General features: G+C 43.8%; 1 protein-coding gene across 1 annotated transcript; it reads right to left on the minus strand.

Moving 5' to 3' along the window:
- Positions 1-589: 589 nt before the first annotated feature.
- LOC102277366 (melanoma-associated antigen 10) lies at positions 590-2,555 on the minus strand. The gene is made up of 2 exons (XM_070366073.1): positions 2,467-2,555; positions 590-2,180 (listed from the first exon to the last, which is right to left on the minus strand). Exon 2 carries the CDS (start codon positions 2,115-2,117, stop codon positions 1,008-1,010), a length of 1,110 nt encoding a protein of 369 aa, XP_070222174.1. The 5' UTR covers positions 2,118-2,180; positions 2,467-2,555; the 3' UTR covers positions 590-1,007.
- Between the last annotated feature and the right edge of the window lie 8,878 nt (positions 2,556-11,433).

An 11,433-nucleotide genomic window follows, 5' to 3' on the forward strand; every position in this document is an offset into this window, starting at 1 on the left:
TCACTTTCACCTTTCACCTTCATGCATTGGGGAAGGAAATGGCAACCCACTCCAGTGTTCTTGCCCGGAGAATCCCAGGGACGGGGGAGCCTGGTAAACTGCCGTCTATGGGGTCGCACAGTCGGACACGACTGAAGTGACTTAGCAGCAGCAGCAGCAAGACACACCATCTATAGGTCTGAGGGCTGCCACCACCCAGGTTCATTTCCATCACCTCCCATAGAAGAAACCCCAGCTTCCCAAAGCCCCAAACCGCCCTGGCTCAGGCACCGACACGCGAGGGCTCCTCCTGGAACCCCACCGCCCTGCCCTATGTTTCCTTGTTCAGTGGGACTAGGGGATGTCTCTTCACCTTCCTTGTGTGACTGCGGCTCCTAGACCATCACTCTAGGTGTGGGGGTGCCCTGATTCTCCCACTGTTCCCACTGATAACACAGGGCCTTCCACAGAGCGGAGGATCCATGAAGGTTTTTGGAATAAATGAACCAGTGAGCAGAGATTTCATTTATTACTATTTTATTTCTTCTACATCCTTGAATAAGCTAAGAAAATCCAAGTACATATCTTAATGTTACAGAATAGACTAAAAGTGAGAACTAAAAAGTAAACCACTTAATTTTTTTCTCTATTTTACTAAGTTCTTTCACATTTTCAAGGACATTCTTATTCTAATGCCATCTTATCTTATTACAGAGTACAAATAAAATGAAAGGTTTCCAGATTTGTCTTAAAATAGCAAAATTCTTTCTTCTAAACTGAAAAAAAAACAAATGCTAAATGTGCCAATGTCATGCATAAACCTAGATTTTGAGAATAACAGACTTTCTAGTTGAGTAACTACATTTTAAAATGCCAAAAAATAAAAGAAGATCAAGTTCTAAGTCACCCCAGTGGAAGAGAAACACAAAGATGCTATTTACTACGATTCCCTTGCCCCTAGTCTGTCCCTCTACTAGTTAGATCATTGACTGCCCTCTTAAAACACAGTGAAGAATCTGCCTTGGACTTCACTCAGGGCAGAAGCTGCTAGATGGGGCACTAGAACTTTCACTGGCCACAGCACTGGTATCATCCATGGTGGCAAGTCCAGATTGGGCTCTTTCTTCCTGCTGTCTCAAAGCCTCCTCATACCACAGAGGGAAGGCTCTAGGGTCACTTCCACTGATCTTAGCCAAAAACTCCAGGAGAGTCATCTTGTAGATCTCCGAGTGGGCCCGGGGACCCCACAGAAACTCATAGCGGGCTGGATCACTGTTGGGCACCTGTCGGTACTCGAAGTACTGCTCCTGCACCAACACTCTGGTAATAAGCTCCCTGGGCTCCCCATAGATAAAGTGCTCTGTCCCATCATATACCCCCATCACATTCAGCACTTCCCACACCTTCTCCTCAGAGACACAACCACCCTCCATAAAGATCATGCTCAGGATAACTATCAGAATACCATTCTTGGGCATGGTCTCCCCATCGCTCATCAGCCCATCGCAGGTGAGGCCCAGGGTAGTGACCAGGGCATAGGAGTCGTCGCTGGGGTTCACTTCCTTCACATCCACGCCAAACGCCAGCTGCAGGCACTCCGAGGCTTCTCTGAAGATCTCAGGGAAGTGATCCTGGTAATCTTTGATAACGACATTCAGCATTTCCGCCTTTGTGGTCAGCTCCTTAGTGCGATACTTGAGGAGCAGAAACTCTACCATATCAGCCACCCTGTCATCAATCACATTTCTGGGCAGGGACTCAGCATTTGGCAGAGCCTGAGAGGTGCTCGGACTCTCCTCTTTTTGGCTGCTGGGGCTATCCCCGGATTCGCTCATTGGAGAGGCAACAGCAGTGGGAGAGAGAGAGGAACTTGGAGGGCTCTGTGAAGGACCCTGGGAAGGATCCTGGGAAGGACCCTGGGAAGGATCCTGGGAAGGACCTGGGGGCCCAGGAATAACATTAAGCTCCTCCCCTGGGGAGCTCGAGATCAGAGAATAGGAAGAGGAAGAGGAGGAGGAGGGAAATGAGGAGGAGCAGGTGGAGGATGAGGACGTATCCTCTTCCACAACTGCCAGAACGCTTTGGGCCTCACTGCCTTCCTCAAGCACGCAGCGCCGTCGCTTTGGAGCGTGAGACATGATGACTGGTTTCCGGCAACAGACAGGAGTGTGGGCAGAGGTGACAGATGGGGGACCACGGGCCTGGGGGAGAGAGAGGATGAGAGCGGCTTCAGCTGAGAAACAAATTCCGGGTGGTATGACACAGGCCACTTACAGGTCTCCTCTCGAGGGGTGCTCTTGGACGGAACAGGGGCACTCCTCCTGGGCGGCCTGTCTGCTGGCTACCGGAAGGGCAGGGGCTCCCCAGGATGCAGTCAGCCCATCCTGAGGTTCTGGGGTTCACACGGTGGGGGCATTTGAGCCTTGTGGGTTCCCCTCTGTTCTGGGATAGGGGGCCTCTGGTGCACACTCAGGGCACCCTCCTCACCTTGACTCCTGGTTCTGCCTGGACCTCCTCTGCTCTCTGACCTCAGGACACCAGCCTCAGACCTCCACCTCCTGGTTCCTGGAGCTCCTGTGACAGAAATGGAAGGGACATCTCGGGGGTAGTCCAAAGGGTGGACTCTGTGAGGTCTCCCCAGTTGTGCACTGGGAGGTCCCATCGGGGTTCCCTTGTAGTGCCCACTTTTCCTCTGGCATGGCCTGGACCTTCCCCTTTGGGGGCCTGCAGGGAAACTCAGAACAAGACCTGAGTCTGAACAGAAAGCGCTGAGAGCCCCCACATGTGGCCGCACCTGCCCAGGGATTCCCACAGGTCCTAGGCTGGGGAGATGCTCGGTTCAACTCCTCCTCACCTCCCGCCTGCCCTCCCAGCACTGACCACAGGGGAGGGAGTCTGCTCAGTCCTCTCTCGGGGTCCGGGGAGTCCACCCTCTGTGGATCTGAAGCCTCCGCCCTCTGCCCAAACACCTCACCTTCTGAGACCCTAAGCCAGAGGTCAAGAAAATGCTCACCCTGGCTCACCCCGTTCCAGGGCCTCCATGAGCCCCCACAAGGGCCAGGATCCCTGCCTCCCTATTGTGGTATAACCACCTCAGTCATTCCTCACATGGAACCTACACTCCAGGCAGGACTGGGGATTGTCCCGTCTGCCATTTTGAGACCCAGCAGCTTTCACAAGGTCTCCCGTCTCTGAGACCCCATGTCAGGAAATGCTGCATGTGGCCGTCCTGCCTGAGGACTACAAGGTCCCCTCTATTCAGGGGTCCAGCTCCCCTTAGTCCTCCCTCAGTGGTCTACCCCCCCTAGGGTCCTCCCAGGGCTGACAGCAGGGGCGGGAATCTGGGGTCCTCACCTTGACCTCTGGTAGGACCTGGGTTCTGTCCTCTCCCTACCTGAGGCCCGGTTCCTCACACCAAGTCCCCAGTCTCTCTGAGACCCACATGTCAGGAAGTCAGAAAGGCCTAATGCGCTCTTCTCACCTCAGGGGCTCCCAGCGCCGACAACAGGGTCGGGGATCTGTGGGCTTCCATCAGTCCTCCCTCGGGGTCCCCTCAGTCCTCCCTCAGGACCTTACCTTGTCTCCAGGCAGCACCCGGGATTCTCTCCTCAACCCAACTGAAGCCCCGTCTTTTATACCAGTTCCCCAGTCTCTCCAAGCCCCGGATGTCAGGAACTCCGCCCCCTGTGCCAGGTCCCCAGTCTGAGACTGGCTGTCAGGAAGCCCGCCCCCTCCAGGTCCTCAGTCTGAGACCCGGATGTCAGGAAGTTAGACCGTGTCTGTGGGCTCATTCTACTCCTGGGCTGCCCAGGGCCGACAACAGGAATGGGCTTCTCTCAGGTCTCCTCTGTCTGGGGTCCAGGGTCCCCTCAGTCCTCCCTCGGGGGCTTCAGCTTGACTCTCAGCAGAACCTAAGATCCTCCCCTCTGCCCATCTGAGGCCCCGGTCTCTCTGAGACTCAGATGTGAAAGTCAGGACTTGCTGCCAAGGTGCCTATCCCCCCCACATAGGCCTCCCAGGGCCAGGAATTTGGAGGGTCTCCTCTGTTTGGGGCCCAGAGTCCCCTCAGTCCTTGCTTAGGGTCCTCACCTTGACTCTCAGCAGGACATGGGATTCTCTTCTCCGCCCTGCTGAGCCCCCACCCCGTATACCAGGTCCCTGGTCTTTCTGAGACCTGGATGTCAGAAATGGATGATGCATGTGGTCATCCCACCCCAAGGTCCCTCAGGGTCTTCCTTCAGGTCCTTACTTACCTTCATGTCTGTCAAGGCCTGGGACTCCTCCATCTGCTGATTGAAGGATGCACACCCAAAACCAAACCAACCCTATTTCAGTATCCCAAGGCAAAGTGATGTAATACTAAATCCAGTCAGATGCCTGCGCTGACCGCACCACATCTGTTGGCGGATTCCCTCTGTTCTGGAGTCTAGTGTCCCCTCAGTCCTCCCTGAGGGTCCTCACCTCAAATACTGACAGTTCCTGGGTCCTCTCCTCTGCTTACCTGAGTCCAGCCCTGTCAGCTCGATGTCTTTCCTTCTTTTAGACCATTTCACCCAGCAGAATACAGAGGCCACCGTATCAGGCTACAGCTTGTTGGGGCCTCCATACACTGATAGCAGGGGCAGGGTGGAGCTGACCTCTGTTCTGAGGTTCAAGGTGCCTCCAGTCTTTCCTCAGGGTCCTTGTCTTGACTCCTGGCAGGTTCTGGAACTCCTTTCTTTGCTGATCTGAAGACATATCCCTCTATCCAAGCCTCACTTCCCTGAGACATTCATTTTCTACTTCCCCAGAAGGAAGTCAGAGGCTTCCATGTCTCTCTGACTTGGCACCTATGGGGGCTGACTGCAGGGACAGGGTAAAGCTGGGACCCCTCTCTTCCAGTCTGGGAGATTCCTTCATTGTTCCTTCAATATCCTCACCTTGACTTGTGACAGGGCCTGAGACTCTTTCCTCTTGTGAGCCTGTCCCCTTCCAGCCAAGGCTCTCACCTCTCTGATGACCCCCAGGGCATATCGAGGGAGGCTCACAGTCTGACAGCTCTGCCAGGGATCTCCCACAGCTGTTATCAGGAGTAGAGCTGGATTATCTGGACCTTCTGGGAGGATGCCCCGGCTCAGTCCTCACTTCTGAGGTCCTGGGTCCTTGATGAAATCCTGGCTGGGAGAGGCTCCTCACTGTCAGCTCCAAGCATTTGTCCAGCTGCATCCCTTGTAGAGAATGATTCTGCAACACGAACTAGTTTCTAGATAGGGAGCTGCAGTGCCCATGAGCATGGGGGAGAGTCAGAGAAAAAGCAACCTTTTCAATGGAATCTCTTGACCAGCCAGCCAGACTTCAGAAACATTTTGTTCTAAAAGATTCATTTTCTGCACAGAAGAGGCTGAGCAGCAGCATTTGGGGAGGTCCTGCTCATTTGAAATTATCTAACATTTCATAGTTCAGAGAACTGATTTTCATTTTCTTAACCCTCATTCCTAGTATATTCAAAAAACATATACATCTCTGCCAAGTGTATGTTTAGAATACATATAAAATTTCATGAAAGAATACCTACACTTATTGTGTGTGGATCGCTTTAATAGCTCCTATTCTATAATATCTCCAGTCCATTCTTTATCTTTTGTTTGGGAACACGTGTATACCCGTGGCGGATTCATGTTGATGTATGGCAAAACCAATACAATATTGTAAAGTAATTAGCCTCTAATTAAAATAAATAAACTTAAATTAAAAATATTATTTTGGAAAGGCCAGTCCTCAGTCTTGTCAAAAGTTCAGAAGTAACAGGAGTAGAAACAATGAATGGCTAAAGTAATAATTAGTAATAGTTTATTTTGCCCATGCCAAAAAGACAGTTTGAACACAGAGCATTCAAACCAAACATGGAATGAGGCTCAGGGGTATATCGTTATAAAGCTGCTTATACTGTGGGAAGGCAGTGACTATTCTCACAGTGGTTGGTTATAATATTTGAATTTCTTAAATGATAGGGAATTGGTTAGTGATTACCTCATATCAATTTGGGGAAACAACTGAAGTTTTGCTGATGATTTCCAGAGGCATAAGCAAGAAATGACCCAGATCAAGTTAGCCTTGCAATAAAACCTAAATTAAGCTTTGTTTGTATGACTAAATTGGTTTTGTCTGCTCAGGGAGTTTTTCAAGGCTAGTCTCTGTTTTTGATTGTAACAGACTAAAATGGTTTCAGGTGGTCATTAGCACAGGCTTTGGGGTCCTACAACCTCAGTCATCTCATCTTTCCAGCTGTCCTGTTACTATCCCAGAGCTAATGGTATCTGTGGTTAGAGGGTCTGCCTCTGGTTTGTGCAATGAAATAGGTCAGAAATTTAAAATCTTTTTCTCCTTACCCGTCCTGCCATCTGCATCTCTGTGGCCTACAGCCCTTCTGCAACTTCCCCACTGCGCCCACCCTGCAAAACACAAGAACCAGCTCCCCACAGTCATCAGTCTTCCCTAGGGATTTCTCGTGTTTTGTTGTTTAGCTTTTGTTGTTGATTCCCCCACCCCCACCTCCTTTCTATAGTTATTGAGAGTTGATTTGGGGAGTGGAAGTCAGTGGTCTGAACCTGATGGTCGTCTTGGCATTTACAGGTAAGGCACTAAACCTATAAATAATTTAAGGAGAATTAATATCTTTGTAATAATGCTGTTCCTCATTAATGAATATGTTTTACTGCTTTATTTATTTGGGACTTTTAGCTGAATCTATCAGAAAGCTTTTATGTTTGCCTCCATTAATGTCTTGTACATGTCTTTTAAGATTCTTTTTAGGTAATTTTCTTGACTTTCTTGCCATTGTGAATGAGGTATTTCCTATTTCATGTTCTAATTAGTTATTGCTTTTAGATGGCAAGGTTCTTTATTTTGCTATAATGATTTTCCATATATATTTTCCTGAAATCTCTCAATTATTCAAATACTCCACATGTTTTACAGATAACAATATTGTCACCAAATATTATCTTTCTTTTCAATATTCATACCTCTTATTTATTTCAATATTCACTGCTCTATGTGTCCCAGCGCAATTTTGAACAGTAGAGGAGAGAGCATTCATTTTTGTGTTGTCTGGCCCTGGCTTTAATGGAAATTCTAATATTTTACATATAAGTGTGTTTGCAATAGACTTTAGGAAATTGAAGTTCTATTCTAATGTTAACTTACTCTTTTTTAATCATAAACTTGTGTTGAATTTCTTTCAAAGGCTTTTTAATATACCCATTGATATGATCAAGTGTTTTTTTTCTCCTCTAACTTGTACAGGGAATTATAATTGAAAGTATTTTCTAATGTTAAATCATATTTTTATTCCTCAGACACAGCCCATTTGTTCATTTAATTCACTGCTATGTTGAATATGCTATTAAACTATTTAGACTATTTGGTGCTCTGTGAGTGAGCATGGCTTAAAGTGTTCTTTTCATGGGATGTTCTCATCTGGTTTTTGAATTGAGGAGCAATAACCTGGCAAAATGAGTTGAGTAATTGACTGTTTTTGTATGCTTTGGAGGAGTTTACATAACGTGATAATTTGTTTCTCCCTGACTATTTGGTAAAACTGGCTTCCAAAACTGCCTTGTTTTGGAACATGTGATAGTGGCTTGAGTTTTGAATACAGTTTCAGTTTGTATTGTTTGATTAAACTTTTAGGTGGTCAATTTCACTTAGGATTTCAAGTTTAATGGCATGATATTTATAATAATTTTTTATTAAAGAAATTATCAAACATACACACAAGAAAAAGAATCCATTTCTCTTTGTTATATAATGTAATGAACCCAGTATACCTGACACTCAGCATCAACACACTTCAACACAATCTGGTTCCAGTTATACCTTCACCTTCTCCCATTTCTTGCTACTGGAATAATTTGAAGCATATTCAAAACATCATACTATTTTATTTCTAAATATTTCATGTTGTTCAGTAATCCAGTCGTGTCCAACTGTTTGCAACCCCATGGACTGCAGCATGCCAGGCTTCCCTGTCCCTCACCATCTCCTAAAGTTTGCCCAATTTCATGTACATGTCAAATATTTCATGTCTTCCTAAAATATAGATTCTTTTATGTGTATATCTAATTCTTTTCAAAAAATTTAAATAAGTAATCTTCAAATGCCAGGTAGTTTTCATGTTTGCATGGCAGACATACTTTAAAAAAATTAGTTTCTTTGAATCAGTGTCCAAATAGGATCTAATCACTACAATTGTTCTTTATGTCTCAAGTCTTTTTTAAATCTGTAATTTCTTCACCTCCTACCTCTTTTTCCTTGCAATTAAATATTTTGGGGAAAAAAAAAACACAAAATTTGTGTTTTGTTTAGTTTCCAAAAGTATGGCTTTTGTTGAATGCAACATTTGTGGTGTCCCTTAACATGTTCTTCAGAACTTACTGACACTACAAGATACCCCAGGCTCATTTTGTATATTTACTGCCTTATTTCTAGAATCAGTCATTTCTCCAAAGAGCCCTCATTCTTTTTGTTGTATGTAGACAAACATTTCTTCAGTGAACAAAGGGAGACAAAATTTTTCCTTCCCCAGTTATACGTCTTATTCTTTTCTTTTCTTATTTTACTAGCTAGAACTTCCAGTACAGTGTTGAATAGGAGGCCTCAGAGGAGATATCTTTGCCTTTTTCCTGATCATAGGTGGCAAGCATTGAGGAAACTTCCTTATGTTCCTAGTTTACTGAGACCTTTTTTTTTTTATCATGCATCTGTGTTGGATTTTATCAAATACTTTCTTTGTATCAATTGATATGATAATATGATATTTTTTCTTTTGCTTGTTGATGTCATAAATTTAATTAATTGGTCTTTTAATGTTAAGCCAGACTTGTGTACCTGGAATAAATCTCACTTGGTCATGGTGTATAGTTATTTTTATACATGTTGAATTTGATTTGCTTATATTTTATTGAAGATCATTAGATCTATGTTCATGAGAGTTATGGGTCTGTAGTTTTCCTTTCTTGTAATTATCTTTTACTGGTTTTGGTGTTAGGGTAATGGTCTCACAGAATAAGTTAGGAGTATTCCTTCTGCTTTATTTTTTGGAAGACCCGTTGGAGGATTGTTGTTAATTCTTTTTAGATGCTTGGTAGAATTCGCCAGTGAAACCATATGGGCCTAATGATTTCTCTTTTTAGGAATATTAATTACTGATTTAGTTTACTTAGTAGATATAGATTTATTCAGATTACCTTTTTATCCTTGTGTGAATTTTTATAGATTATGTCACTGAAGATAATTTTAGCTAATGTATTAAATTTGTGGACATAGAGCTGTCATAATACACCTTCATTTCCTTATATTGGTCATCTGTGTCATCTAATTTTTGTTTTGTAGCCTTGCTAGAAGATTATCAATTTGTTGATCTTTTCAAATGACTACTTTTGGTTTCACTGATTTTCTATATTGTTTTCCTGTTTTTAATTTCATTGATTTTTGCAGAAATTCTTATTTCTTTTCTTCTGCTTGCCTTCAACTTAATTTGTTCTTCTTTCTCTAGACTTAAGTTGTAATCTTAGGTTTTGATTTTAGAACTTATTTTTCTAATACAGTTAGTGGTATAAATTTATCCCTAAGCACTGTTTTTTCTATATTCCACAATTTTTTATTATTACCATTTGTATCTTATTTAAAAAATTAAAACATTTATATTGGAGCTTATTCCCTGACCCAGAGATATATAGATGTATATTGTTTAATTTACAAATTAAATTCTGTTTCTTCTCCTTCTTCTGATATTCTAGTTACTTAAATATTACACCTTCTGAAATTGTCCCACAGTTTTTAGATATTCTGTTTCATTTTGGGTTTGCATTCTTTTTTTTCCATTTTAGTTTTTTCATTTAGAATTTCAATAAAATTTCAATTTAGGGAATTTCTGTTGACATTTTTAAACTTGCTTATTCTTTCCTCAGCTATGTCTAGTTTGCTGATGAGTTCACCAAAAGCTTTCTTAGTTTACGTTAGTTTATGTTTTTTCCAGCATTTCCTTTTGACTCTTTCTTAGAGTTCCCAGTCACAGCTTACATCCACTTACCCATCTGTCTTGAATATTGTCTCCTATTTCAATTATAGCCCTTGACATATAAGTCATAATTATTTTAAATTCCTTGTCTGATACTTTCAACATCTTTGTCATATCTGAGTCTGTTTCTGAGGCTTGCTTTGTCTCTTCAGACTGTATTTTTTCTTGCCCTTTAGCATGCCATGTAATTTTTTGTTGTTGTTGAAAAGCCAGACATGTTATATTAGACAATAGAACTGAAGTAAATTGGCCTTTATATTGTGAGGTTTTATGTCAGTCTGGCTAGTATTGGACCTTATGGTGTCAGGGGTTTAAAATTCACCTACACCCTTTCTTTCCCTCTTCTGTTGTTCTTGGGTTTCCCTAGGAACTGCATCTTAAATAGATTCTTGCCTTGCAGTTCTTTCAGCTATAACCTACTGTTGTTATAAAGGAGACATGTTGATGTAGAGGGAAGGGACAGGAAGAAGGCTTCTATAATATTATTGAGACAGGCCTGAGACCTGGGACCCTTTCCTGTGTTGCTGCAAAGCTTTCTGCAAAGCTTACACCTGGATATACCACTCCTCAAGCTACAAAATGCAAAGAAATTTATGGGAATTAAAACAACTGTGTCCATGCACAGTTGGGGAAAATTCTGGACCACAAGATACAAAAAGACAAAAAAAAACCCAACTACCATTTCTGAATAGCCTGAAGCAAAAATAGAGTGTCAGCAGCAAAAACAGGGTACTACACATGCCCCCCATTAAACCACCCCTGTATCCACCTGGAGTGGAGTTTCTTTAACACTGTGCTGGGATGGAAGAGGAAGGAAGTGGGTCATGGTTCAAATACCATAGACTCTCACTGTTACCAAGTGTCAGCCCTCCAGTTTGACCCCTGGACACACCCCTACCCTCACCACATATAAGGAACAAGCTTGCTCTGCTTCAGTGAGCAAGCAAGGGCATCTGTTACTTGTTTTTGCTCCCCATGCTTCAGCCGGAGCCCCAATAAAGCCTTGCTTGAATTTCTTGTCTGTCCTCTAGTCAATTTATATTGATTGGGGAAGGCCAAGAACCCTGGTCCATATCAAAATGAAGTCAGTTCCTTTAGGTAGTTTTCAGAGATCTTTGTTTTTATGGATTGTATCTTCCTGGTCAAAATCTCTGAGCCATGGCTCTGGAGCTAGAAGCAGGGTGAGTGGAATTTTTTTCTAAATAATACCCCTGCTTTAGTAGTGGGATGCTTGGCATGGAGGGGAAGTGGTCAGTTGCCTCAAGTCTTTTATGGCTTGCTACTGCTGGCATGTTAACTCTGCCAGGGTGAGGAAAATTAGGGTTCCAGTATTCTCAGTGCACTGTTCCTAAGGAAGGAACTCTGTCCCATAAGTGAGGGGTTAAGTGAAAGAA

This window comes from Bos mutus, chromosome X (assembly GCF_027580195.1).
Source record: "Bos mutus isolate GX-2022 chromosome X, NWIPB_WYAK_1.1, whole genome shotgun sequence".
Classification (NCBI taxonomy): Eukaryota; Metazoa; Chordata; class Mammalia; order Artiodactyla; family Bovidae; genus Bos; species Bos mutus.